The 27,911-nt window shown below is 50.2% G+C and overlaps 1 protein-coding gene and 1 long non-coding RNA gene across 6 annotated transcripts in view; one reads left to right on the top strand and one right to left on the bottom strand.

Moving 5' to 3' along the window:
• LOC119971525 (oxidative stress-induced growth inhibitor 1-like) lies at nt 1-27,819 on the bottom strand. 5 transcript variants are annotated; one of them, XM_038807153.1, is made up of 6 exons: nt 27,556-27,819; nt 21,849-21,974; nt 9,777-9,913; nt 8,698-8,889; nt 5,634-5,725; nt 1-1,841 (listed from the first exon to the last, which is right to left on the bottom strand). In XM_038807153.1, exons 2-6 carry the CDS (start codon nt 21,907-21,909, stop codon nt 830-832), a joined length of 1,494 nt encoding a protein of 497 aa, XP_038663081.1. In that variant the 5' UTR covers nt 21,910-21,974; nt 27,556-27,819; the 3' UTR covers nt 1-829. The 5 variants fall into 5 exon arrangements, with proteins under 5 accessions (XP_038663081.1, XP_038663079.1, XP_038663080.1 ...); XM_038807151.1 differs by having other exon boundaries at nt 21,849-21,977; nt 27,556-27,765; XM_038807152.1 differs by lacking the exon at nt 27,556-27,819 and adding an exon at nt 26,101-26,282.
• Nucleotides 20,241-27,911, top strand: part of LOC119971528 — a 79,886-nt gene continuing 72,215 nt past the window's right edge. Inside the window, exon 1 of the long non-coding RNA XR_005461864.1 lies at nt 20,241-20,286. This is a non-coding gene — a long non-coding RNA (uncharacterized LOC119971528). The remainder of the gene's footprint in view (nt 20,287-27,911) is intronic.

A 27,911-nucleotide genomic window follows, 5' to 3' on the forward strand; every position in this document is an offset into this window, starting at 1 on the left:
TTCAATGTAAAATAGCATTTTATTAAAATAATTTTAATCTTTACAAACTGCAGGTGTTATTAAAAAGAAATCATGTTCAATATTTAAGAACCTAGATTACAGTCAGGACACCAAGATTCAAATGAGAACAGAAATCTGTGTCTGGTATTTCACACAATCAGTATTAGCATCAGGACACAGGAAGGACAGGCCAACTCTGTGCTCCTGGATCACAGAGTATCTATCTGGAATTCACAAGGTGTCTGCCTCAGATTCCCAAGCTGTCTTACTGTGGCTGTCACCGGCCTGTGATTCCCATAGGATCCGAGTAGAATTCCTAGGGTGTTTGTCTGGGATTTCCAGACACACGGGAAAGCAGAAATAGGATGTTACTCTTTCCCCTTTTCGACAACCTTCACTTGGGGTCCCCTTTTCGACAACCTTCTCTTGGGGTACTGTTGAGCGTGAAAGGCCTAATGATCCCATTAAGTAAGGTGGAATTTTAACAAGCTGAGCTGGAATTGGATTGGGTTGGCTCAGTGATGGAGGCAATCTGGATAACATCGATGCCAGAGCTGTCACCCACTCCCCTCCAGGCCAGGCAGCCTAGCCGTCATTTCCTCATGTCGTATGGGTTTGGTAGCTGAGTTACTCTATAGGGAGACAAACAGTAGTATCAGCCTGGATTTAGAAGTAGGTTTAGCCTTATACCCATGGTCCGGAAGACACCATGAAGATGGGGAAACTAAAAGAATAGTTAGACTTCCCGTCAGTGACCCTACACTGACCTTAACAAGTTAGCCTCAAGCACAGCTTCAGTGTGGACAGCACAATGTCAGCTGATCAGAGGCTACCTGTGGATTGGAGATTGAGTATTGCACCTCTCCTGAAACAGAGCACTGGCAACAGCCAGAGCCCCTCCTTGCAGGAAACGGACAAAATGATCCCCAACCAAAGGACCAAGAGCATAGAGACCCCGCTCCCGCACACACTCATACGTGTAGCAGTCAACATCTATAGGATTACGTTTGCTATTAACAGGGAGCTCTGTGTTGGCTGCTAATGACATCCCCTGATTGGGCAGAAATGTCAAGTTGGGGTTTGAGCCAATCAGGATCAGAGCCATGGAGATGGTGAATGCCCTTTTTTCACCTGACGTCAGGTCCTGAATGATGCACTTCCTGTCAGGGGTGAAACACAGCACACGGTGTTTAGGGAGACTGAAATAGCCGTCATAGGGCCCCCTGGTGGTGCAGGATTGCTGGGTCATCATCTGGTGAACTTTGTGATACTCTGGGTACATCACTTTAGGAAGCTGATTGAAGATCAGGCCTGGGTCATTGACCCCTCTGCGGAAGACATGGATCACTGAGGCGTTGCTGTGGTGGGCGCAGATGACAGCGTCTGCTGCAGTCAGGCCGCCCCCGACAATCAGAATGGGGTCAAGGTTCATCTGCATCTCTTGCTCCTTGAGGGTTTTTTCTAGTTCTGACGTTGTGTGGTAAACAAATGGCAGGTCTTCACCATTGACCCCAAGCCAAGCAGGGCTGTCATATGTCCCAGTTGCCAAGACAACCTTCTCTGCATAGATACAGAAAGTCTTCTCTGAACCATCCCTTGTTTTGCTGTGACCATTCACCTCAAACAGACTTGTGCGAGGGGCTTGAGTAGAAGCCTGTGCTCCTGCCATATTGTCTGTGGTCACATGTTCTTGCTTTTCCTCACCAGAACCTGGACTGACTCTTCTTACTGAAGTCACGACACTGCCACACACAAAATTCTCCTGCAGCCCCTTGGCTTTGGTGTAATGTTGGTAATACTGGGCAATATCTGCTGTCATTGCCCTGTCATTCCGCAGGCATCTGTAAAACAATTGCAAATATTGTCAGGGACGGGAGAGAGAGAGAAAATACAAACAACTGATTATTCGACCTAGAAAAGCAAACAGTACCTTGAAGCCAGTGATCTCAGTGTGTGAGAATAACACTGTTAAACAGCTTGGACCAGATAAACACTCAACAGACAACAGTATCTCCCAACTGGCATTTCCAAAGTGTATCTGAATCAGTACTCAGATGGGAACAAGATGGTGTAGCCCAAATATCGCTAGCCTACAAACCCCAGCTAATGATCAGAGGGTATGGTTTCAAATCTGAGCATGCCAGCTGAATTCAGTCAGTGGGCAGAATTTTGAGCTCGAGTCTGCTATGTGCGTAAACGGCAACGTGGGTGCAAAATCCAGCAAGAGTTGAGAAACGAGATGAACTCCTGCGAGGGTTACAACAGCTTTATAAGAACGGTACTCAGCCTAGGGGACCCCACCAGGGACGCGCCAAGGTAAGGAGAGCTCCCTCCCCACCCCCAGGGAGGAGGGGTGGCGGTGTGTGGGTGGGAGAGGGACTTAATCAGGAAGTGCCCTGGCAGGGGGCAGTGCCAATCAAGTAATGTCAACCTGGCAGTGCCAACCTCTGCTGGGGCAGGCTCTCTGGGGAGCCCTATTGGGGAAGGGGTGGTGGTTCCCTAAGTGTGGTTGTGGGGGTGGGGTAGTGGTAATGCCTGAGAAGGGTGATGCCAGTCAGTGGCAGGGAGGGGTGCGCGATGGGAAAGAATGCACGCAATATTGTCGCAGTGGAGTGAGGTGGGGGGGGGGGGGGGGGGGGAGGGTGAAGACAGGGGAGTTCCCCAAATACTTGTGCGGTTGTGGGCTGGGGATGGGAGGAGAGCCCCCAATACCTCCGTGGCGGGGCGAGTTGCCAGTGCTTGCGGTGGCAGAGGGTGGTCCTCCGTGTCTGCGAGCAGAAGTTTAATTCCAATACTGATGAGCACACCCTTTAAAGCTAGCGCCCCGATTTCTGTGGAAGCCACCTTGCTGTATCTATCAGGCCCTGTCCAGCCAGAATGATGGTGTAAACCATGCTCCCAGATTTCCTGTGCACCAAGTGCCAGAAAATCTGCTGTGGATTCAGCTGTTTTTTTGGAAAGATACACGCCGGCTTTCAGTCAGACTCTGACATACTGACTCATTTTGGTGAAAATTCGCCCAATAAATCTGGAACATAAAGCTACTCTCAGTAATAATGACCACGGAACTGTCATCAATGGTCATAAAAAACCCACCTGGCTCACTAATGTCCTTTAGGGAAGGAAATCTACAGTCCTTACGTGGTCTGGTCTACATGTGACTCCAGTTCCACGGCAATGTGGTTCACTCTTAACGACTCTCAGAAATGGCCATGCAAGCCACTCAGTTCAAGGGCAATTAGGGAAGGGCAACAAATGCTGACCTGATCAGCAATGCCCACATCCCACAAAAGCTACCTGAAAGGGGCCTTTTTTTAAGCAAAACAATGTTTAGTCTGTGAATTCAAGTTAACCTTTTTGAAACAAACAGTGATCATCTTAGCAACCATTAATTCAAATACAACCCCCAAAGAATACAACACTAAGCAATCCGAAAGCTGTCCTTTTAATATCCAGAAGACGTTTTAAAAAACTTTAAACAGAAGCACATCAGGTTAAAGTCACTACTGCGAGCAGTTATTAGTTTTAAATCACTAAAGGATCAATTTACATTCTTTAGATGACAGAGAGAAACTCTAATACACCTTCTGGCTGTGACTGCAGCCATCCAGTCCTGAAAATGAAACTAAAACACACCCTGCAGCAAACAGCCTAAAACGAAAGTAAAAAGCTGACAGACAGCCCAGCTCCACCCACTCTCGGACATCACTGCAGTAAAAACCATCCATTTCTTAAAGTTACTCTCACTACAGAAATTTATATAAACACCTATTTCTTAAAGGTACTCTCACATGACATCTGGAAATTACTGTTTTGTGAACAGTGCAATGTGGTCTTTTCTGTTAATTGTTAACATTCCAGAGTCTGGAGACCAGTGCCTGGTAATGAAGAGTGGACTAGTTCTAAGTGGGTTAATTGCTCTCCAGAAATGCTGTGATTCACTGATTGACGATGCTGTGCAATCTTCTCATTCTTTTGCGACACAGTGAATTTTGGCAAAGATGTTTTTAAAAATTCATTGTCATGATCTTGGTGTCACTGACAAGGTTGATATGTACTCTGAGGAAGTGCTGTCATGCCTTCCTGTATTTCAAACAAACACGTGGTTTGCTGGAGATTTATATTGAATCAGGCCCCTGTAGACATCAGTCAGGACAGAGAGCTCACTGAACCAGTTGGGTTTTTACAATTCTGTTCCCGAGACCAGCCTTTTATTTACGGAATTCAAATTTCCAAGTTGCTATGGTGGGATTTGAATGTGCATCCTCCAGATTACAAGTACAGTAATATAACCACCAGACTACCGTTTTACTCAGTTTACTTGTGAGGCATTTGGAAGAGTTGCCCACAGTGGATTCTGGGTGCTCGATTTCTGCAGTTCAGCATGTGTCTGGGTTTTGAACATGCGGGTGAATTTTCACTGTGTTGCATGTATGAGATGGGGATACTGAATCGGTTCCCTAAATTACACCTCACCCAATTGTCCTTTCCATTCCCATTTTCCACCTTGAAGTAAAAGTAGAATTCATCCCATTGATATGTCCATGTGAGCTCCCAAAGTGCTCAGCTGCTAAAGCATTGGTGGGCACCCCACGTGCGGCCCATCCAGGTTCTGAGTGGGGCCCACGAGACACTTTGTTGACTGTTGCCCACTCGCAGGTTTGCAACATTCCACTGATTTTCGGTCTGCGTCGTACTTTTCCTACTCATATTATTGAAGTGATACACACATTAAAAAAAAGGCAAGCGGAACGAATTGTGTGCTCATTGCTCACAACATTGACTGTGAGAACCGTGTCTTGCTGTGTCTAAAGTGTAAATATTTATTTTGCTTTTACTATTTGAAGTTGGTGATGGTTCTGTAAATATATAAATGATTAAGTATTTTCTATAACTCGCTATGAAATATTCGGCATGTATTACATGTATTTAATCTTATTGATGGGTTCATGGTTAGTGAACGAGCCCGATTTCAATCTTGCAGCCCACTGAGATGAAAGAGGGCCACTCATGTGGCCAACTCAGTAGCTTAGGTTGCCCATCAATGTGCTGATCTTACTGACTGGGGTTTCACATTAATCCATGCTCAGGGATCTTGATGAAACATAGGACATCCATCGCAGCTGTTGAGCTGAACAGGTTGCTGACCTGATCCACCCCGAGAAGCTCACATCCGTATCCCATTGAGTAAAGGAGCTGCCATTCATGGGCTTTGAGAGCCAGCACTGGGAATTAAGCAGCCCACTCTTCTCCATTATAGTGGGGGCAGGGAAGTCGGGGTGGGAAGGGGAGCGGGGTGAAGTGCTGTGTGGGGATAAGGAGAGGCTGTGAATGTTCTGAGACCTCAGAACCCAAGAATTTTTAATTTGGTTCTCAGTGTGGAACTGAATGGGGTGCACCGGACAAAGATTCCAGGCTGAATCACTGGAGCTAGAAGGTCAATAGAGACCTTACAATTAGCCAAGGTTGCTACTCTGATACTAATTCTGATTCAGGCTGAACGACCACTTGGGTGAAGTCCTGACACAACATACAGCTGCAAGGGGTCAACTTATTCAGAAAAGGTGTGAACCAAATTGGACAAATATTGTGCGCATGTGCTGCCATTTTAAACATAGAAAGGCTAATCTTACCTTCTCTTCACTCTCATCCAGTCTCTAAAGGAAAGATCAGGCAGCTCCATCCAATCACCAAGGCTGAGAGTGAACATGGACCCCTCAATAGACTATATAAGGGACAGGAACAATGAAAGGTTAGTCCTGAATACCAGCTGTGATTTTGCTAAATACAAATAAAATTACTTCACAAACCACCTGCTCATGCAGTGTGGAGTTACTGAATACAGTTAAAAATAGATCAGTTAACCATTCCCAGTGACCCACTCAGTCTATATGTGACAGTCCATATCATTTCGCATCTATGAGGCAGAGAAACAAAGTCCGTGAGGTAAAAGGAGTAGTACAGTGAAGGAATATTCTTCACTTCTCAGTGGATTAGACCAAACAAATTGAGTCCAACCCAAATCCTGATCAGTGCAGAGTCAAGAGTTTGTCATTTGTCTCTTACACTGAGCTGATCAAGTTCATGAGACCCCGTTCCTGCTCCCTCAACCCCATATCCACCAACTGCTGGCCAACCAACTGCTTCCCATTTTGGCCAATAATGCGAATGATTCTCTATCTTCAGATATACTGTCCCCCTCCTTTAGATCTGACGCTATTTGATGCCTCTTCTTCAAATCTGACGCTATCCATCCCTCTCTTCAAATAAACAACCCTTGGACAAGCATCCCACCTGTAACCTTCCTGCTCCTGTACTGTCTCATTCCAAATTCATTCCCAGCTTTCTTGAAATGTCATTGTTTATTCCCTCCAATCAGCTTCTCCGCCCACTGTCACAGGACCAAATCAGCTCTTCCCAAAGTCACAATAACAGAATTATTATACCAGCAATAAGACCATTTAACCCCATCGTATCTGCACCTTCTTTGAATAAGCAATTCAATAACTACCATTCTCCTGGCTTCTCTCCTCAATCTGTATAATTTTCCCTTTTCAGATAACTGTCTAATCCCCAATTGCAAGTTTCAATTGAATCTCCCCCCACCACAATCTCAGGCAGTGCATTCCAGACCTGAACCACTCGCTGTGTGAAGCAGATTTTCCTCATGTCACTTCTGTTAATTACTTATAAATCTGTACCCTGATGACATCCTGTGTGACTATGAGAAAGGTAAACTATCCCTCCTCATCCTTCTTGATTTGTTCAACATGGCTGATGACACCAACCTCCTCCAACACCTCTCCACTGCTGTCTGGATGGGTGGAACTGCTCTCACCTGGTGCAATTTGTATCCAACTCCATCGGCAAACACACACACACATGTGGACCTGCACAGTTTTTACTTGCCCTGGTAGAGTTTGATGGGGACAGTGCAGGGGGAGCTTAAAGTTGGATCTAACCCCATGCTGTACCTGTCCTGGGAGTGTTTGATGGGGACGGTGTAGATTGAACTTTACTCAGTATCTAATCCATGCTGTACCGGCTCTGGGACTCTGTAAGAGTTTCACTCTGTATTTAACCTGTGCTGTCCTGATCTTGGTGCACTAGGAACCTATCTTAGTCTCCACTCTTTCTGTACATATCTGCCCACTGGGAATGTGGGAGCACTGAATTTAGCCTTTGTTCTTAGATCCATACCTGACCTCACTGATTGATTCTTCATTCATATACCTGTTTCCTACATTACTGATTAACTTTGATATCAGTGCTAACTTGGCTTCACAGTTTTGCTATGTCATTGTGTGTTCAAGGCTCGAGCCCAGTACTTGAGGACATTATCTTAGCTAACATTTATTTTGGTACAAAGGTAATACTGCGCTGCCAGAGGCAATGAGGGGAATTTTAACCCTGAATGTGTGAGAAAGTAAAAATTCCAAAACTCTGAAACCAGGTTCCAAACGCACTGCAAATACTCCTGCATCTTGTTTCAAATGAGACAGCTCAGTTATTTACATATGTTGATGCAGCTATTTGTCTCAGGTTTTTAGCTGGCGCTGGCACCTGGATTGAATTTCTGCCAGACAGGTTTATCAACAATTGAGGGAAACACATTAGTGGGAGGAGTAGCCTGCTCTCAGCAATTGAAAGGAGAGAGGAACTGTTGGATGCAGTGGAGGAGCAGGCTACTCTTCCCACTAATTTGTTCCGCTCCCCATGACCAGCCTCCCTCTGACCCATAATCCCACCCCTTTGCCACTCACGATCTGAAGCCCTCACCCCATGATGTCTCGTCCCACACAATGGGCGGCACGGTGGCACAGTCGTTAGCACTGATGCCTCACAGCGCCAGGGATCCAGGTTCAATTTTGGCCTTGTCTGTGTGCAGTTTGCATGCTCTGCGTGGGTTTCCCCCCGGGTGCTCCGGTTTCCTCCCACAGTCCAAAGTTAGGTGGATTGACCATTCGAAATTGCCCCTTAGTGTTCAGGGGTGTGCCGGTTAGGTGGGTGCAGAGTGGACCTGGGTTGAAAGCTCTTTCAGAGAGTTGGTACAGATTTGATGGGCAAAATGGCCTCCTTCTGTGCTGTAAGGATTCTCTGACCATAGACATAAACATCCTATTCACAGCTACCCTGTCACACCCAACATGAACTTTGTAGGTTTCAAGAGATGGCTTCTCATTCTTCGAAGCTCTAGAGAATACAGGTCCAGTCTCCTCATAAGACAATCCCATCAGCCCAGGAATCAGTCTGGTGAACCACTGTTGCACTTCCCAATGATAAGGAAATGTTAGAAGCAGATTGTTTCCACTAACTAAGGGGTTATTTATCCAAAGTGAAAGACATTTATATTAAAGGGCAGGAGACAATTCTTCTCACAGAGTTATGATACTGTACAATTCATTCCAAAAACCATTCAAGATATGAACAAATATGAAGGAACAGAGGATAAAGTATCTGGAAATAGGCTAGGTAAAAATGATTGGGATATTTCTCACATGGAGGTCTGAAACTGACATGTCCTGATTGGGCTGAATGTTCGATCTACATATTGTCATTTTGCCATATTTTTGTGAAGGCTGAGATAAAGCATTATATAATACAAGCTTATCCCAACCGTACAAACACAGGTACATGGATAAAGGGTATTGTAAGCAACACCCTGTGAATTGGCTTTAGAAATATTTTAATACTTACATGCCAAGCTCCTCCCAGTGGTCCCTTGCCCAGCACCAGGTGGGGAACGTAATGATCGGGTTCGCGTCTCCAGCTTAGCACCGAATCCCTCGCTTCACCAAAATCTGCATCAGGGCGCAGAAGGGAATCAAACAGAATGGCGACCGGATTGTGCGAACGGCCTTCCAGTCCTTCAGAGAGGAACTCCAAATTCTAGAAGGGTAAAGAAATGGCGTAACAAATATAATCGGAATACAATGGGAAAGCTGCAAACTAACGATATCTCCAACCCCTTGAGCAGGGAGTCCAACAGGTTCTCCAACACCACGTTTCTAACCTTTTCATCCCAGCTTCTCTCATCTCCTTCCTCAATACTAAAATCAGGATTGTTCAGGAGTTGCCCCTCTCCAATCACCTAGACTCCAACATCTAAGCCTGGCACTCCGCCTGCACTCTGATGAAATACACTGGGACTGTGTCCCAACTCAAGTTCATTCCATTCCATCATCACTCTTACAGCTGGCAGTATTTAAACTGGAATGTTGTTGTTAACTAAATGTATCTTCATGTATTGCTTTCTCTTCTATTAACTCTTGATCAGTTTGGTGGTGCCTTGCTCCATAAATCCTTATCCTCAGCTACTGAATTAATATAAAGTCAATCCAATAGGACAGTTCACGATCTTTATAGGATGGTCCATAGAATCCCTCCAGTGCAGGAGGAAGCCATTTGGCCCATTGAGTCTGCATCAACCCTCTGAAAGAGCACTCTCCCTCGGTCCACTCTCTTGCCCTATGCCCGTAGCCCTGATCATGGCCAATCCACTTAACCTGCTTATCTTTAGGCACCAAGGGCAACTTAGCATGGCCAATCCACCTAACCTGCACATCTTTGGGTCTGGAGGAAACCCACGTAAATGCAAACAGAATGGGCAAACTCCACACAGTCACCCAAGACCGGAATTGAACCCGGGTCCTTGGTGCTATGAGACAGCAATGCCACAATGCCGTCCATGTCAGGCTCAATGTTCAGGTTAAGAGGGAAAAAGAGATAATGATGCTTCATAACATTTACTCTGCAACTACAGTTCTACTTATTACCTGCTCCACGATGGATATCCCCCGGTTCTCCTCCAATTTCCGTTGAAGGATAGGATTAGGATGGAGTGAAGATTCCTTGAAGTAAGGCCGATATCCAGACAAGAAGTAGGAAAGACAAATGGCTGAAGGCCCATTCCCTGTTTAAAAAAAAGTGATTCATGTTTTTTTTCACTGTATGATTGTGCTTTCAACAATAGGTTGAGATTGAGGTGTGTCTGTTAGTTCCACAGATTGCAAAGCAAAACAAATGTTGTACATTTCCAGACTAAAACCTGTTCAGCTAAATGTAGTGACACCTCACAATGAAATTTTAATGCATAGAATCCATACAGGGCACAAGGAGGCCTTTCAACCCATCGAGTTTGCACTAACCCTCCGAATAAGCATTCTACCTAGGCCCATTCCCCTGTCATATCATAGTAACCCTGTGCACTGATCATGGCCAATCCACATAATCTGCACATCTTTGGACCGTGAGAGAAAATCAGAGCACCCGGAGGAAACCCAGACATGGGGAGAGTGTGCAAACTCCACACAGGCAGTCACCCAAGGCCAGAATTGAACATGGGTGCCTGGAGCTCTGAGGCAGTAGTGCTAACTACTGTGTCACGGTGCTGCCCAAGATGAGCAGGATGGCTTTGTAAAGAATATGAACTTTACTGTGTAAACCACCCACCATCTAAGAGAAAGTAGCCGACTTGATTGCCAATATCCACCACCTTAATCATTCACTTCGACCACCACCAACGCACAGCAGCAGCAATGTGTACCATCTACAAGATGCACTGCAGGAACTCACCAAGGTCCATTTGGCAGCATCTTTCAAACTCACATCTACCATCTAAATGGACAGGAGCAACAGATGCATTGGAACACCACAACCTGGAAGTTCCCTTCCAAGTCATAGACTGTTCTGTCTTGGAAATGTATCGCTGGTTCTTTACTGTCACTGGGTCAAAATGCTGCAACTCTCTCCCAGCCAGCACATTGTCAGCCAAATCTGGATCCTGACCTGTCAGCAGACAGGTTATAGTACTGAGGTCAGGAAGTGGAGTGAGAGGAGGGCGAGGGTTCTGGCAGTGAGGGGAGAAGAAGTGGATGATGGCACTGGCAGTGCGGAAGAAGGGAGTGGGAGAGGGCAGTGACAGCAGCAAAGAGAAGACTGGAGGAGGGCAGTGAGGCAGGAGGAAAAGGGGTGAGGTGGGGAATTGAGGGAGGAGTGGGGTGAGGGAGGTGTGGGGTGAGTGAAGGAAGTGAGGGAGGTCAGTGAGAGGAGAAGGGTGAAGTAGAGCAGTGAGGAAGAAGGGGAGCTGAAGGAGTGCAATTGGGGAGTGCAGTGAACGAGATCAGTGAAGGAGAAGGGGAATGGGTGAGGGGAGAATGGGTGAGGTGAGAGGGCACTGATGGAGGAGGGGAGGGGGCTGCACGAGGTCAGTTCCTGATGAAGGGACACGGACGAAGTGTGAGGGGATGGAAGGGCAGTGAGGGAGAAGGTGCAAGGGAAAAAATTGCCGGGGGAGGGGAGAGAAAGGAGATCTCAGCGCTGCAGTTGGCCACACCCTCGCCTCCTGGTCCCCACAAGATACCTCTTGTTTGGGGCCTCCTCCTCAGCTCTGAGCTCTGCAGCGGAGTAGAGTGTGAAGTTGGAGCCTGAGTAATGAGGCTCCTGTTGAGTCAGGATAACCTTTGCTGCTGAAGAAAACAGTGACAGGAAAGTAGCGGCAAGCCAGTAACTAAGCCGTGAGGCGTGTGCGTGTGAGGGAGTTGAACCCTCAGGTTTCAAGTTCAAAATCAGCTGGGATGATATTTATTTTTGATTAATCATTAGTGGTTGGGATAAAAATGGCTCGGCCGACATTTATTATCTATTTACCCTGCGGATATCTTGCAGACTAGAATTAGAATCATACAACAACTTGCATTCATGTAGCATCTTTAACATAAACATGGCGCAGAGTGCTCGATAGGAGTTGGAGGGAGGGAGGGAGTTGGAGGGAGGGAGAGGGAGAGAGAGAGAGAGAGAGAGGGGGGGGGAAGGGCACAGAGGGATTTGATTAGGAGAGTGAAGTTTCAAATTGAGGCAATGCCCTATGGGAAACCAATGTTGGACAGGGCATAAAGTTGGGTGCAAGTGAGAAATGGTCATCTGTGGGGGGTAAAGCAACGGCAGAGGGCCAAGAAGAGGTGAAAGTTGGAGGTGACCATCCTCAGGACAGGTAGTGTGAGTTATAGGCTGTTCCTCCACATGGGGCATCACCTTTGAGACTAACTCTGCCCAGAAAGCAAAGAGTTGGGATAAATGGGTGTTTCTCTGGTTGGCAATCAGTAGCTAGTGGTGTCCCTCAGGGATCCGTGTTGGGCCCACAATTGTTCACAATTTACATTGATGATTTGGAGTTGGGGACCAAGGGCAATGTGTTCAAGTTTGCAGATGACACTAAGATGAGTGGTAAAGCGAAAAGTGCAGAGGATACTGGAAGTCTGCAGAGGGATTTGGATAGGTTAAGTGAATGGGCTCGGGTCTGGCAGATGGAATACAATGTCGACAAATGTGAGGTTATCCATTTTGGTAGGAATAACAGCAAACGGGATTATTATTTAAACGATAAAATATTAAAGCATGCCGCTGTTCAGAGAGACTTGGGTGTGCTAGTGCATGAGTCACAGAAGGTTGGTTTACAAGTGCAACAGGTGATTAAGAAGGCAAATGGAATTTTGTCCTTCATTGCTAGAGGGATGGAGTTTAAGACTAGGGAGGTTATGTTGCAATTGTATAAGGTGTTAGTGCGGCCACACCTGGAGTATTGTGTTCAGTTTTGGTCTCCTTACCTGAGAAAGGACGTACTGGCGCTGGAGGGTGTGCAGAGGAGATTCACTAGGTTAATCCCAGAGCTGAAGGGGTTGGATTATGAGGAGAGGTTGAGTAGACTGGGACTGCACTCGTTGGAATTTAGAAGAATGAGGGGGGATCTTATAGAAACATTAAAAATTATGAAGGGAATAGATAGGATAGATGCGGGCAGGTTGTTTCCACTGGCGGGTGACAGCAGAACTAGGGGGCATAGCCTCAAAATAAGGGGAAGTAGATTTAGAACTGAGTTTAGGAGGAACTTCTTCACCCAAAGGGTTGTGAATCTATGGAATTCCTTGCCCAGTGAAGCAGTTGAGGCTCCTTCATTACATGTTTTTAAGGTAAAGATAGATAGTTTTTTGAAGAATAAAGGGATTAAGGGTTATGGTGTTCGGGCCGGAAAGTGGAGCTGAGTCCACAAAAGATCAGCCTTGATCTAATTGAATGGCGGAGCAGGCTCGAGGGGCCAGATGGCCTACTCCTGCTCCTAGTTCTTATGTTCTTATATACGTTGGGGTGGGGTGGTTGGGTTGGGTGGAGTGGTTCGGTTGGGGTGGTTGGGTTGGGGTGTGTGGTTGGGTTTGGGGGGGGGGGGGGGGCGGGGAGAGGTTGGGTTTGAGGGGGGGGAGAGATTGGGTTGGGGGGAGAGGTTGGGTTGGGGGGGGGAGAGGTAGGGTTTGGGGGGGAGAGGTTAGGTTTGGGGGGGGAGATGTTGGGTTGGGGGGAGATGTTGGGTTGGAGGGGGGGAGATGTTGGGTTGGGGGGGAGATGTTGGGTTGGGGGGAGATGTTGGGTTGGGGGGAGATGTTGGGTTGGGGGGGAGATGTTGGGTTGGGGGGGAGATGTTGGGTTGGGGGGGAGATGTTGGGTTGGGGGGGGAGATGTTGGGTTGGTGGGGGGAGATGTTGGGTTGGGGGGGGAGATGTTGGGTTGGGGGGGAGATGTTGGGTTGGGGGGAGATGTGGGTGGGGGGAGATGTTGGGTTGGGGGGAGATGTTGGGTTGGGGGGAGATGTTGGGTTGGGGGGAGAGATGCTGGGGTTGGGGGGGAGATGCTGGGGTTGGGGGGGGTGGAGATGCTGGGGTTGGGGGGGAGATGCTGGGGTTGGGGGGGTGGAGATGCTGGGGTTGAGGGGGGGGAGATGCTGGGGTTGAGGGGGGGGGCGATGCTGGGGTTGAGGGGGGGAGATGCTTGGGTTGAGGGGGGGGCGATGCTGGGGTTGGGGGGGAGATGCTGCGGTTGGGGGGGGAGATGTTGGGTTTGGGGGGAGATGTTGCGGTTGGGGGGGGAGATGTTGGGTTGGGGGGAGATGTTGGGTTTGGGGGGGTAGATGTTGGGTTTGGGGGGGTAGGGGAGATGTTGGGTTTGGGGGGGAGATGTTGTGTTTGTGGGGGGGGGAGATGTTGGGTTTGGGGGGGGAGATGTTGGGTTTGGGGGGGATGTGGGTTGGGGGGGAGATGTTGGTTGGGGGTGGGAGATGTTGGGTTTGGGGGGAGATGTTGGGTTTGGGCGGAGAGATGTTGGGTTTGGGGGGGTAGATGTTGGGTTTGGGGGGGTGGGGGAGATGTTGGGTTTGGGGGGGGAGATGTTGTGTTTGTGGGGGGGGAGATGTTGGGTTTGGGGGGGAGATGTTGGGTTTGGGGGGGTGGGGGAGATATTGGGTTTGGAGGGGGAGATGTTGTGTTTGTGGGGGTGGGAGATGTTGGGTTTGGCGGGGTGGGGGAGATGTTGGGTTTGGGGGGCGATGTTGTGTTTGTGGGGGGGAGATGTTGGTTTTGGGGGGGTGGGATGTTGGGTTTGGGGGGGAGATGTTGGGTTTGTGGGGGGGGAGATGTTGGGTTTGTGGGAGGGGAGATGTTGGGTTTGTGGGGGGGGAGATGTTGGGTTTGGGGCGGGGAGATGTTGGGTTTGTGGGGGGGGGGGAAGATGTTGGGTTTGGGGGGGTGGGGGAGATGTTGGGTTTGTGGGGGGGGAGATGTTGGGTTTGGGGGGGGGGGGAGATGTTGGGTTTGTGGGGGGGGAGATGTTGGGTTTGTGGGGGGGGAGATGTTGGGTTTGGGGCGGGGAGATGTTGGGTTGGGGCGGGGAGATGTTGCGTTTGGGGGGGTGGGGAGATGTTAGGTTTGAGGGGGGGAGATGTTGGGTTTGGGGCGGGGAGATGTTGGGTTTGGGGGGATGTGTTGGGTTTGGGGGGGGAGATGCTGGGTTGGGGGGGAGATGTTGGGTTTGAGGGGGGGATATGTTGGGATTGGGGGGGGAGATGTTGGGTTTGGGGGGGATATGTTGGGTTTGGGGGGGATGTTGGGTTGGGGGGGTAGATGTTGGGTTTGGGGGGGTGGGGGAGATGTTGGGTTTGGGAGGAGATGTTGTGTTTGTGGGGGGGAGATGTTGGTTTTGGGGGGAGATGTTGGGTTTGGGGGGGAGATGTTGGGTTTGGGGGGGGGAGATGTTGGTTTTGGGGGAGATGTTGGGTTTTGGGGGGAGATGTTGGGTTTGGGGGGGAGATGTTGGGTTTGGGGGGGGAGATGTTGGGTTTGGGGGGAGGTGCTGGGTTGGGGGGGAGATGTTGGGTTTGGGGGGGGATGTTGGGTTGGGGGGGGGAGATGTTGGGTTTGTGGGGGGGGGAGAGAGATGTTGGGTTTGGGGTGGTGGGGGAGATGTTGGGTTTGGGGGGAGATGTTGGGTTTGGGGGGGGTGGGGGAGATGTTGGGTTTGGGGGGAGATGTTGGGTTTGGGGGGGGGAATGTTGGGTTTGTGGGGGGGGAGATGTTGGGTTTGGGGGGGAGATGTTGGGTTTGTGGGGGGGGAGAGAGATTTTGGGTTTGGGGCGGGGAGATGTTGGGTTTGGGGGGAGATGTTGGGTTTGGGGGGGTGGGGGAGATGTTGGGTTTGGGGGGGGTAGATGTTGGGTTTGGGGGGGTGGGGGAGATGTTGGGTTTGGGAGGGGAGATGTTGTGTTTGTGGGGGGGGAGATGTTGGGTTTGGGGGGGTGGGGGAGATGTTGGTTTGGGGGGGTAGATGTTGGGTTTGGGGGGGTGGGGGAGATGTTGGGTTTGGGGGGGTGGGGGAGATGTTGGGTTTGGGAGGGGAGATGTTGTGTTTGTGGGGGGGGGATGTTGGGTTTTGGGGGGGAGATGTTGGGTTTGGGGGGAGGTGCTGGGTTTGGGGGGGAGATGTTGGGTTTGGGGGGGAATGTTGGGTTTGTGGGGGGGGAGATGTTGGGTTTGGGGGGGAGATGTTGGGTTTGGGGGGAGATGTTGGGTTTGGGGGGGATGTTGGGTTTGGGGGGGCAGATGTTGGGTTGGGGGGGAGATGTTGGGTTTGGGGGGGAGATGTTGGGTTTGTGGGGGGGGGAGATGTTGGGTTTTGGGGGGGGGGGAATGTTGGGTTTGTGGGGGGGAGATGTTGGGTTTGGGGGGGGGATGTTGGGTTTGGGGGGAGATGTTGGGTTTGGGGGGGGGGAGATGCTGGGGTTGGGGGAGATGTTGGGTTTTGGGGGGGAGATGTTGGGTTTGGGGGGGGAGATGTTGAGTTTGGGGCGGAGATGTTGGGTTTGTGGGGGGGGGAGATGTTGGGTTTGGGGGGAGATGTTGGGTTTGGGGGGTGGGGGGAGATGTTGGGTTTGGGGGGGAGATGTTGGGTTTGTGGGGGGGGAGATGTTGGGTTGGGGGGGAGATGTTGGGTTTGGGGGGGGAGATGTTGGGTTTGGGGGGAGTTGCTGGGTTGGGGGGGTGGTGCTGGGTTGGGGGGGAGATGTTGGGTTGGGGGGGGAGATGTTGGGTTTGGGGGGAGATGTTGGGTTTGTGTGGGGGGGGGGAGATGTTGGGTTGGGGGGGAGATGTTGGGTTGGGGGGGAGGTGCTGGGTTGGGGGGTAGATGTTGGGTTTGGGGGGAGGTGCTGGGTTGGGGGGGGGAGATGTTGGGTTGGGGGGGAGATGTTGGGTTTGGGGGGGAGGTGCTGGGTTGGGGGGTAGATGTTGGGTTTGGGGGGAGGTGCTGGGTAGGGGGGGGAGATGTTGGGTTGGGGGGGGAGATGTTGGGTTTGGGGGGGGAGAGATGTTGGGTTTGGGGGGAGATGTTGGGTTTGGGAGGAGATGTTGGGTTTGGGAGGGGAGATGTTGTGTTTGTGGGGGGGGGAGATGTTGGGTTTGGGGGGAGATGTTGGGTTTGGGGGGGGGAGATGTTGAGTTTGGGGGGGGAGATGTTGTGTTTGGGGGGGGGGAGATGTTGGGTTTGGGGGGGGGGGGGAGATGTTGGGTGTGGGGCGCCAATGGATATGAATTTAGTCACCCACCTACCTGGGTTCATGCCTGTGCACTCTGTCCAGACAGAGATCCCTTCCATAATTACAGCGGCTCAAAATAATTGACTGAATGCCAGCGGTCTCTCCTGATCCAAGCTGCCTGAGGACAAGAGTTAACATTTCGGAGGGGAAATGGAGTTGCTAAGCAACAAACAGACCAGAGATCAGATAAAGGCTTTGTGAGTTTGAAAGGCGGAGCTGCCTAAGTCCCTGCAGGAGACTGTTGTCACGTCACTATTTACATTTAACCCTGAAGGAGCTGGCTTACATTGCTGTTCCGGAAGCTTCCAGATTGTAAAACAAACCTCAAAAGCTTGTTTTGAAGGCAGATGGAACAAAAAAAATAGCCCATTCACAGTCTCAAAGTTCTTTACAGCCAATTAAATACTTTGTGTGGTCATTAGTGGAGCAGTCTGTTTGTGCACAGGAAGATCCCATACAAAACCAACAATCATTTTTTTAGCATTGGTGGCGGGTAAATGTTGGCTATTACCCTGCTAGCACTACCTTCCCTGCTTTTCAATATAGTGCAAGGAATCTTCATTCACTAGAGAGGAAAACAGGTACTCGGTTTAATGCCTCATCTGAAAGACGGCACTACTCATATTGCAGCACTCCCTCAGCGACTGCTGGCTCAGATTGTATGACCCGTGACCTTCTGACTTGTCCTTTCAGATGTCAATTGTTTTGGTCCTGTGTGTGGAGATGTCAGTTATTGAGGGTGTTTTGAATTTTCATCGTGGGGAGGGAGGCAGCACGGTAGCAAAATGGTTAGTTGCTTCACAGCTCTAGGGTTCCAGGTTTGATTCCTGGCTTGGGTAACTCTGTGCGGAGTCTGCACGTTCTCCCTGTGTCTCCGTGGGTTTCCTCCGGGTGCTCTGATTTCCTCCCACAGTGCAAAGATGTGCAGGTTAGGTGGATTAGCCGTGCTAAATTGCCCTTAGTGTCCAAAAAATGTGGGGTGGGGTTGCTGGGTTACGGGGATGGGGTGGAGGTGTGGGCTTGTGTGGGGTTCTCTTTCCAAGGGCTGGTGCAGACATGATGGGCCAAATGACCACCTCCTGCACTGTAAATTCTATGATTCTATGATCCTCAGTCATAATCTCAGCCTGGTTTGCTGGGGCTAATTGGATATAGATGATGTGAATGTGAAGAAACAGGAATAGCTTGGCAGCCAATCCAATCTCACCACTGTCAGGTTCCACACTCCGTATAGGTGCCAACATCAGGAGTGGGCCTGAAGTCGATCATTATCATTATTTGCTTTTTTCTCCACATCCACCCCACCCCCTCCCACCACCACCACCACCCCCCCCTCCCCCCCCCCAGCTATTTCCTCAAAACCATTGCGTAGGCTCTGGTTGCAGCTTTGACATGTCTTAACATGGCGTGGATTCTTGAGGGTTAATCGAAGACTGGGGGCATTACCAGGCAATTCTCACCCAACACCTATCGATGTGTGATTCTGACTGAGTTGGGTGGGGTTAGGTGCTCAGTGGGTAATGATCTCCTGAATGGGAATAGTGGCTGATCACATCTCCCTCTGAGACCAGTTGCATTAGAACCTCCTCTTAACTTGAGATTGAGGCTCAGACCTTCTGAATGGTATGGCCATCTATGATGTTTGACAGTGTTTTCTTACAGCACCACTGCGAGGATCAGTTTCCGCAATGTGATGCTCCACATGGTTGAATAGGCTGCCCGAATTCATGATCCAATCTAACACCGTGATGTCAAAAGCAGAAAACTACAATTAATACTTCTGTAAATCTCTGATCTACACCTTCTGTATGTGACTCTCTCCAATAGCACAGTGTCTCTTCATGCTCATCTCACGAACAACTGGATGAAATACTATTACTGGGAGAAGGCCTCATTTCTGTTCTGCACCGTGTTGGCTGGAGTGAGTCAGGACAACCAGCCAACCTTGTGAGAGGGTCTGAATTCTGAGACCAGAGAGACAGGAGATCCTCAAGAAAGGCAATGCCTGAATGGTATCTAATAGAAGGATAAAGAAAGAATTAACCCGGGATATTACTCTGATACTGTGTGACTAGGATTCTGGGTTCAAATTAATGAAGGCTATCTTCACAACTCATATCAGGAAATTCTTCTTGAAGCAATGTGTAGATAAAGTAGCTGGACCAAATCCCCTGTGGAAACATTTGCAGACAGCATAGTTCATAGAATTTACAGTGTAGAAGAAAAGCCATTCGGCCCATCGAGTCTGCACCGGCTCTTGGAAAGAGCACCCTACACAAGTCCACACCTCCATCCTATCCCCATAACCCAGTAACTACACCCAACACCAAGGGCAATTTTGGACACTAAGGACAATTTCTCATGGCCAATCCACCTAACCTGCACATCTTTGGACTGTGGGAGGAAACCGGAGCACCCGGAGGAAACCCACGCACACACGGGGAGGATGTGCAGACTCCACACAGTGACCCAAGCTGGGAATCGAACCTGGGACCCTGGAGCTGTGAAGCAATTGTGCTATCCACTATGCTACCACGCTGCCCTACGTGCTACCAGCAATGGCTGGTAATGTTAGGAGCTTGGATGCGTGAATAAAGACAGGCTGAGTGACCTTTCCTCATCACAATGTGACCTGCCTTTGGTGCGTTGGGAGTGCCCCAAGCATCAGGAGCTATTGTCAAGAAGGAAAGTTTAAAGCAAAGTGTTTCATGTAGATTTAAATAAAACCTCATAATTGTTCAGGGGGAGTGATGAGATGCAGAAATTCAGGCAACTATTACCCACCATATCATAGAATTTACAGTGCAGAAGGAGGCCATTCAGCCCATCGAGTCTGCACCGGTTCCTGGAAAGAGCACCCCACCCAAGGTCAACACCTCCGCCCTATCTCCATAACCCAGTAACCCCACCCAACACTAAGGGCAATTCTGGACACTAAGGGCAATTTATCATGGCCAATCCACCTAACCTGCACATCTTTGGACTGCGGGAGGAAACCGGAGCACCCGGAGGAAACCCACGCACACGGGGAGGATGTGCAGACTCCGCACAGACTGATTCAAGCCGGAATCGAACCTGGGACCCTGGAGCCGTGAAGCAATTATGCTATCCACAATGCTACCGTGCTGCCCTGTATCTGAGACTCCTGTTTTTCCACTCTGCTGTGCAAACAAGCCCCAGGAAAACAAATCTGTCAATTTGAACAGTGGGTATTTTCGGCAGGCTGAAAGTTGTACTGAGCACCTGATTGGACAATAAAGCCGCTTGTGACTTCACAAAGCAGTCACTTGAATAAAGGTTTGACACCTCCAAAACAGTCCTCCATGAAGAGATTTTGAGAGAGGACCAGGTGAAGAAATGGAGCTCACTGGACAGTAAGTCTACATTTGAAAAGTTCAAAGATTTTTGGAGGAAAGACAATGGGCTGGATTTTGTTGACGCCGGGACAGAATTGGTGGACTTCTATGACAGCAAAATTGGCACTGATCCCGAGTAATTCAGGGGCAGCACGGTAGCATGGTGGTTAGCATAAATGCTTCACAGCTCCAGGGTCCCAGGTTCGGTTCCCGGCTGGGTCACTGTCTGTGCGGAGTCTGCACGTCCTCCCCCTGTGTGCGTGGGTTTCCTCCGGGTGCTCCGGTTTCCTCCCACAGTCCAAAGATGTGCGGGTTAGGTGGATTGGCCATGCTAAATTGCCCGTCGTGTCCTAAAAAAAGTAATGTTAAGGGGGGGTTGTTGGGTTACAGGTATAGGGTGGATACGTGGGTTTGAGTAGGGTGATCATGGCTCGGCACAACATTGAGGGCCGAAGGGCCTGTTCTGTGCTGTACTGTTCTATGTTCTATGTTCCTGTGTCTGTTTAGGTTTCCTCCGGATGCTCTGGTTTCCTCCCGCAGTCCAATGATGTGCAAGTTAGGTGGATTGGTTATGCTGAATTGCCCCTACATGTGATTAGGGGTAAAGGGTTGTGACTGGGTCTAGCAGACTCGATGGGCCAAATGGTCTCTTTCTGTACTATAGGGATTCTATGACCAACTGTTAATAGGCTAGCACCGGTGTCACGTGGAACACAAGTGATTCCAATGAAAAATGGTGTTAGATGCGCCGGGGTTGGAATTGGCACTCAATAGGCTGACAATCTGCAGCCGCATATTAGCACTCCGCTCCCCACACACACATCCTAGCAAACAAGTGCGCCCATCCAGTTGATGCGTCGGCTGCGGACAGAGGGTACCTCGGGGTGTGGTCTGGGGAGACACCCATATGACCTGTGGCACTAAGTTCATAGAGGGCAGTCAACACCATGTGCAGCCGAATGGCTGCCTTGCAGGCTGCGGCAATAGTGTTTCATGCCCCTCCACCCTGAACCCACGGCCTACCTCCTGGCTGCTCCCCGCTACACCCCCCGGATCTGGCAGAAGCTGCACAGCCAGCAGCACAACTGTCAACACACTATGGCGATGTTGAACACTTTCTGTACCCCTCTCCTTCAGCAGCCATGGTGCCTGTTTCCTGATTTTTGAAAGCACAGGTGAAATTGTCTTTGGTAATTCCTCCTGGCTGAGGCGGAGCATCGTTGAGGCCCCGGAGAATATCAGGTCAGGCCCGCTAATGATATGCCAACGGTTTTACTGTGTGTGCGGAATAGAACGCAGTGATACCGCTGTCGAGGTACCGAAGCATGGCATTCTGTCGGGCACCTGGCGCTGGCCATGATTTCCGCCTCACCTGCGATTCCCCGCCCAATCGCGTTTCCTGATTCCGGCATCGGCCAACGGAGAATCCTGGCCAACACCTGGGAGTTCAGCTCCAAGAGAGAACAGGTTTTGAGTAAGAATTATGAGGGATCTTGACCCTGACACTGATCGCACAATAGGAGATGGAGACGGAGTATTCGATAGATGACTCAGGAGATTGGTTTGGAGGATAAACTTACCAATGACAATAACTGGAATAGGATTGATTTTCTGCAGTGAGGATGATCCAGTTTTTTCCATTGCTTTCACAAGCTGAGGCACGCTGGTGCAGCCACTGTCCACTCCAGATATCCTCCTGTCTCAATCTGCTAAATCAGAAATGGTAAGGGTTAAATGTCATCAACAGGAAAATCTGAGAAAAGAGAATATCTGATTAACTCCTTATTGTATCCAGTGGCTGATAAAACACCTCACTGAATCCAGTGTCTCATGAACCCCTCACCGAGTGTGAACAGGGACTGAGTGTGAGGAGGAGAGTGAACAGTGGTTAAGGGTAAACGGACCGAGTGTGAAAAGCCAATAAATGTGAATAGGGGCGGAGAGCGAACAGGGGCAGAGTGCGAGCAGGAGTAGAGTGCGAGCCGGGGGTAGAGTGCGAGCCGGGGGTAGAGTGCGAGCCGGGGGTAGAGTGCGAGCCGGGGGTAGAGTGCGAGCCGGGGGTAGAGTGCGAGCAGGAGGTAGAATGCGAGCAGGGGGTAGAGTGCGAGCCAGGGGTAGAGTGCGAGCCGGGGGTAGAGTGCGAGCAGGGGGCAGAATGCGAGCAGGGAGCAGAGTGCGAGCAGGGGGCAGAGTGCGAGCAGGGGGCAGAGTGCGAGCAGGGGGCAGAGTGCGAGCAGGGGGCAGAGTGCGAGCAAGGGGCAGAGTGCGAGCAGGGGAGCAGAGTGCGAGCAGGGGGCAGAGTGCGAGCAGGGGGCAGAGTGCGAGCAGGGGGCAGAGTGCGACCAGGGGCAGAGTGCGAGCAGGGGGCAGAGTGCGAGCAGGGGGCAGAGTGCGAGCAGGGGGCAGAGTGCGAGCAGGGGGCAGAGTGCGAGCAAGGGGCAGAGTGCGAGCAGGGGAGCAGAGTGCGAGCAGGGGGCAGAGTGCGAGCAGGGGGCAGAGTGCGAGCAGGGGGCAGAGTGCGACCAGGGGCAGAGTGCGAGCAGGGGGCAGAGTGCGAGCAGGGGGCAGAGTGCGAGCAGGGGAGCAGAGTGCGAGCAGGGAGCAAAGTGCGAGTAGGGGGCAGAGTGCGAGTAGGGAGCAAAGTGCAAGTAGGGGGCAGAGTGCGAGTAGGGGGCAGAGTGCGAGCAGGGGGCAGAGTGCGGGCAGGGGGCAGAGTGCGAGCAGGGGGTAGAGTGCGAGCAGGGGGCAGAGTGCGAGCAGGGGAGCAGAGTGCGAGCAGGGAGCAGAGTGCGAGCAGGGGGCAGAGTGCGAGCAGGGGGCAGAGTGTGAGCAGGGGGCAGAGTGCGAGCAGGGGGCAGAGTGCGAGCAAGGGGCAGAGTGCGAGCAGGGGGCAGAGTGCGAGCAGGGGAGCAGAGTGCGAGCAGGGGGCAGAGTGCGAGCAGGGGAGCAGAGTGCGAGCAGGGGGCAGAGTGCGAGCAGGGGGCAGAGTGCGAGCAGGGGGCAGAGTGCGAGCAGGGGGCAGAGTGCGAGCAGTGGAGCAGAGTGCGAGCAGGGGGCAGAGTGCGAGCAGGGGAGCAGAGTGCGAGCAGGGGGCAGAGTGCGAGTAGGGGGCAGAGTGCGAGCAGGGGGCAGAGTGCGAGCAGGGAGCAGAGTGCGAGCAGGGAGCAGAGTGCGAGCAGGGGGCAGAGTGCGAGCAGGGAGCAGAGTGCGAGCAGGGGGCAGAGTGCGAGCAGGGGGCAGAGTGCGAGCAGGGGGCAGAGTGCGAGCAGGGAGCAGAGTGCGAGCAGGGGGCAGAGTGCGAGCAGGCAGCAGAGTGCGAGCAGGGGGCAGGGTGTGAACAGAGATTGGGAGTGGACCCAGAAATGAGTTCCTAGGCCTGTGTCTGTGTTCTGTGATCATGTATTTATTTACTGATAATGTCTGTGATACACTTTGGAAATGGGAGATGTTGGCCTTGGCTGTGTAACTATTCTGACTTTGATAAGCAGTAACTCTACAGAATCAATTCAGGAAGCAACATGAATGTTGGTGTTACATCATACCCCATCAGCATGTCAGCAGTGATCAGTGAGGTCAATAGAAGTGTGTACATCCTAGACCAGGGGTGGGCAAACTTTTCCGTGCAAGGGCCACATTCAGAAATTCACAATTTTAAAGGGCCGCATAGTATATTAAGTAAAATAATTACTTCACCCGGTTATGATTCTGGGCGCCTCATATAGAACATAGAACATAGAACAGTACAGCACAGAACAGGCCCTTCGGCCCTCGATGTTGTGCCGAGCAATGATCACCCTACTCAAGTCAACGTATCCGCCCTATACCAGTAACCCAACAGCCCCCCCCCCCAAGTAACCTTAAAAAAAAAATTTTAAAATTTTTATTTATTTTTTTTTAATGACTTGGTGGGCCGCATAAAGACCTTTGGCGGGCCGCATGCGGCCCGCGGGCCGTAGTTTGCCCACCCCTGTCCTAGACAGATCCATTGCATTAACTGCATCCTGGACAGCTCCAGCCTGGCCGGCTCCAACCCAGCCAGTTCCAGCCTGGATACGACAATTGAATAATTCACTGCCATGGAGGTACTGTTTGAGAGATATAGTAATGGAGGCTGCCTCTGGAGCTCATTTGCGACACTGGAACAGGTTTTATAAAGAACTTTTCACAATCACACAAAATCCCAAAACACTTTTTAGAGTAGTCAATCCGGAGCATTGTCAGCAAGGCTGGCATTATTTCCGAGAGCTGAATGTCTTGCTACGTGATGTACCATTGAACACACTGTCTTTCAGATGTAACATTAAGGCCCTGTCTGATTTTGCAATGTAGGAGGATAAAGATGTGATCAAACTATTTGAAGAGGAGCAGAAGGGTTCTTTTAATTATCCTGGGCAACATTTATCCCCCAAGCACTATCATTAGAACAGGTGATGGGATCTTTTGCACATTGCTGTGCACAGCTAATACATTTCCTCCATCTGATTACACTTCATTGGCTGTGAAGGATGGACCAGCCAGAAATTCCATTCCTTCGAAAGACAGTTAAGGGTCAATCACATTACTCTGAGACTGGGGTCAGACCGGGTATAAATGGTAGGTTTCCTTCCCTACGTTAGTGGACCAGATGGATTTCCTCAGACAATCAACAGTAGTTCCATGGCCACCATCACTGACGATTCAACCTCCCAACTTCAACCAGTCGGACTTATTACAGAGATTAGCTTTAAATTCCAGATATTATTGTATTTAAATTCCATTGGTTGCTGTGGTGGGATTTAAACTTGTGTCCCTAGAGAATTAGCCTGGAGCACTGAATTCCAGTGAAATTACCAATGCGCTACCATCTCCCTCAACACTCATGTCAGGACTCTGCAACTAGGGACTAGCTACACCTTTCCCAACCCCTCCACTCCCTGCAGATGATCGGACTTGCTGGGATTGGCAGTGGGGTGGTGACTGCTGGAGACTTAGGGTCAGGGGGCAATGGTAGCAATGTCATTCTGTCTCACCAAAAGAAGTGTTAAAAGGAGCAGATGGGTAACCTCAGTTAGTCTGTGCCTCTGGTCTCGAATCTGTTGCCGAGTAGTTGACAGTGCATGACCCACCCTAACATGGTACCATTCTGAATGCTGTCTAAGACCCTGCCTGCCTCTTCGGGGAGCGTTATTGATGATTTGATTGGAGTTTGATGAAATATAAATGGCTGGAAAGGTGACTGGTTGAAGCTGGGAGGTTGAATTATTAATGTTAACCCCTCCCTCCCATGTGCAGTGAGAAGACGGAGGTGGGGGTCAATGTTCCACCTCACCCTCACAGTGATCAATTATAAACATTTAATCAGCGAGGGAAAGCTGACGGATATGGAGGGGTTTGTTTACAAACATTCTTGCCGATCCTGAGCTGGGAGTGGCGTAGATTGAATCACCCAGCTGTGACAGTGATTGGACAACATCGGGCAGCATGAGTCCCTGTTTCTAAAGCTGGCTGCTATTGCGTGATCTGACCCACACAGCACCCACCTGAGTTCAGGTACAGGAAGTCCTGTTGAGGTGCTAACAGTCGACATCGGTGCCTCAGTGTTAGGAAGAGGTTTGGTGGGAGGGAGTGGGTGGGCTGGGATCTGTTAATGTTCCTGCTCCTGATTGCCATCCAGTGCCTTGAGCCAGGAAGCACGTGAGACCCTCTACAGTGGAATAGTTGACAGGCATTTCTTATACACAGGCACACGTGATGCAGAGCTCTTACTCAGGGGGATGAAGCTGAACAAAAGGCAGCTGCCAGTGGGGAAAGGTCGTGATATTCCTGGATTGTACAATCAGATCTCTGGCCTACCTGTTCAATCACCAGGGAGAGCCGTCCTACACCGGCCTGATCGAAACGAGGATAGAGACTCCCAGCAAACTGCTCATTCCCAGGAGTGTCTCCTGATTAAATGTCAGTGTTAGAAAGAAGGGAGGAGTCCGAGCAGGAGGCTGGGCGGAGGAAAGGCGCTGAGAGAGCGTGACTCAGCACAAACGAGAATGGGGCATGAAACAGGGTTAGAGTGATTCAGCAGAATGAGAGGAAGGAGTTAAATCACTGCAGAACAGGATTAGGCACTCAGATCGGCCGTGCACTCACTGACTCACAAACATTGATTGTACACACACCGGCTCATACTCAAAGGCTGATTCACACACCCACATTGTGTCAATCAGTTTCGTCTCAGTTTCTCTGTTTGCACGCACCCCCCTGTAATTCACCCCACCCCCATCCTGAGCACCACATCCGTGCCTCTTTGTTTCTGCAAATCCCCTTATGTTTCTCTCTTTTGTTTGTTCTGGCTCTATCTGGTTTTGGTCTCCGTTTTTCTGTGTGTGTTTCTGTCTCTCTCTCTGTTTGTGTGTGGAGTTCTGTCTTTCTCTCACTCTCTGTTAGTGTGTGTGTTTCTGTCTGTCTGTCTCTCTCTGTGGTTCTGTCTCTCTCTCTCTCTCTGTGGTTTTGTCTCTCCCTCTTAGTGTGTGAGTGTGTGTGTCTCTCTCTGTTTTGGTGTGTTTGTTTCTCGCTCTCTTTATTTCTCTGCTTTTGTTAAACCGCTCTCATTTGTAATTTAGAAACATAGTTCAGCTGCATTTTCTTCTGTCTCTCTCTGTAACATCCCTCACGGAAACTTTGTCCCTATTTGTTCGTGCCTGAATTCTCTGTGGTGGGAGTCAGACACTCCAGCTGCTATTCAAAGAGTTTCACTTTGTATTAATTCTCTGGGCCAGTCCCAGATTCCCCCATGAGCTAATGATTGTGAAGCACCCAGAGACAATGACTGGATTCGACCGCTGGGCAGTATTAAGCTACAGTCGGTGTCTCTGGGAGGGAAACAGTATCTCAGGATTTCCTCTCCTGGTCGCAGGCCAGAGCCACCTAGAGGACAGCCTGAGGAAATTATCAGATTCTCCTGTACTGCCTTAACTTGCCGAATAGCTGACAAACAAAACTTCAGCAACCAGACCCGCCCAGAGGTTTAGTGAGTCCCCCTGGAGTGAGGTCTCCCAAACAGTATTAACGGAATCAGAAAACTGTAGGTGGCTAATTCTTCAGAACACCTGGCCTGTTGACATGTCATCTCGTAAAGTTCAGGGTGGAAGGTGGAGAAAACTCTGTCAATGTGCTCCCTTTGGTAAGGGTAAGGTTTGGGGGGGGGGGGGCGGGGGCAGCTGATGTACCTACTTTAGGGGGTGGGGGAGGGCGGAGAATGATGTACCCCCTTTAGGGGAGGCAACTGTAGGTGCAGCAATCCTGCCGAGTTCTTACTGTGTCTGCTTCTTGAACAGCTGTTGATGCAGGAATGAGTCTGTGGTCTCCTGGCCGTTTGCCCCACCTCTGCGTCAGAAGGTTCAGGGTTCAAATCTCACTGCAGACTGTCCTGGAAAATTAAGATTGGAGAACTGTGTTAGCAATGAGTGGGATTCTTGAATCCAGTGGATATGGGAGTCTGCCTCAGAGAGTCTGAGGGACACAATCTAACCGTCCTGTGTTTGAGCACTAGCCGTCTTATTGACTGATTATAAAGATGATTCTTTCTGTGGAAGGAGTGATTCCTCCTGAACTGTCAGGCTGTTATTTGCCCTGTGAATCCTGCCACAATTTCACAGTCAGGAGAGAGTGAA

This window comes from Scyliorhinus canicula, chromosome 9 (assembly GCF_902713615.1).
Source record: "Scyliorhinus canicula chromosome 9, sScyCan1.1, whole genome shotgun sequence".
NCBI classification, from domain to species: domain Eukaryota; kingdom Metazoa; phylum Chordata; class Chondrichthyes; order Carcharhiniformes; family Scyliorhinidae; genus Scyliorhinus; species Scyliorhinus canicula.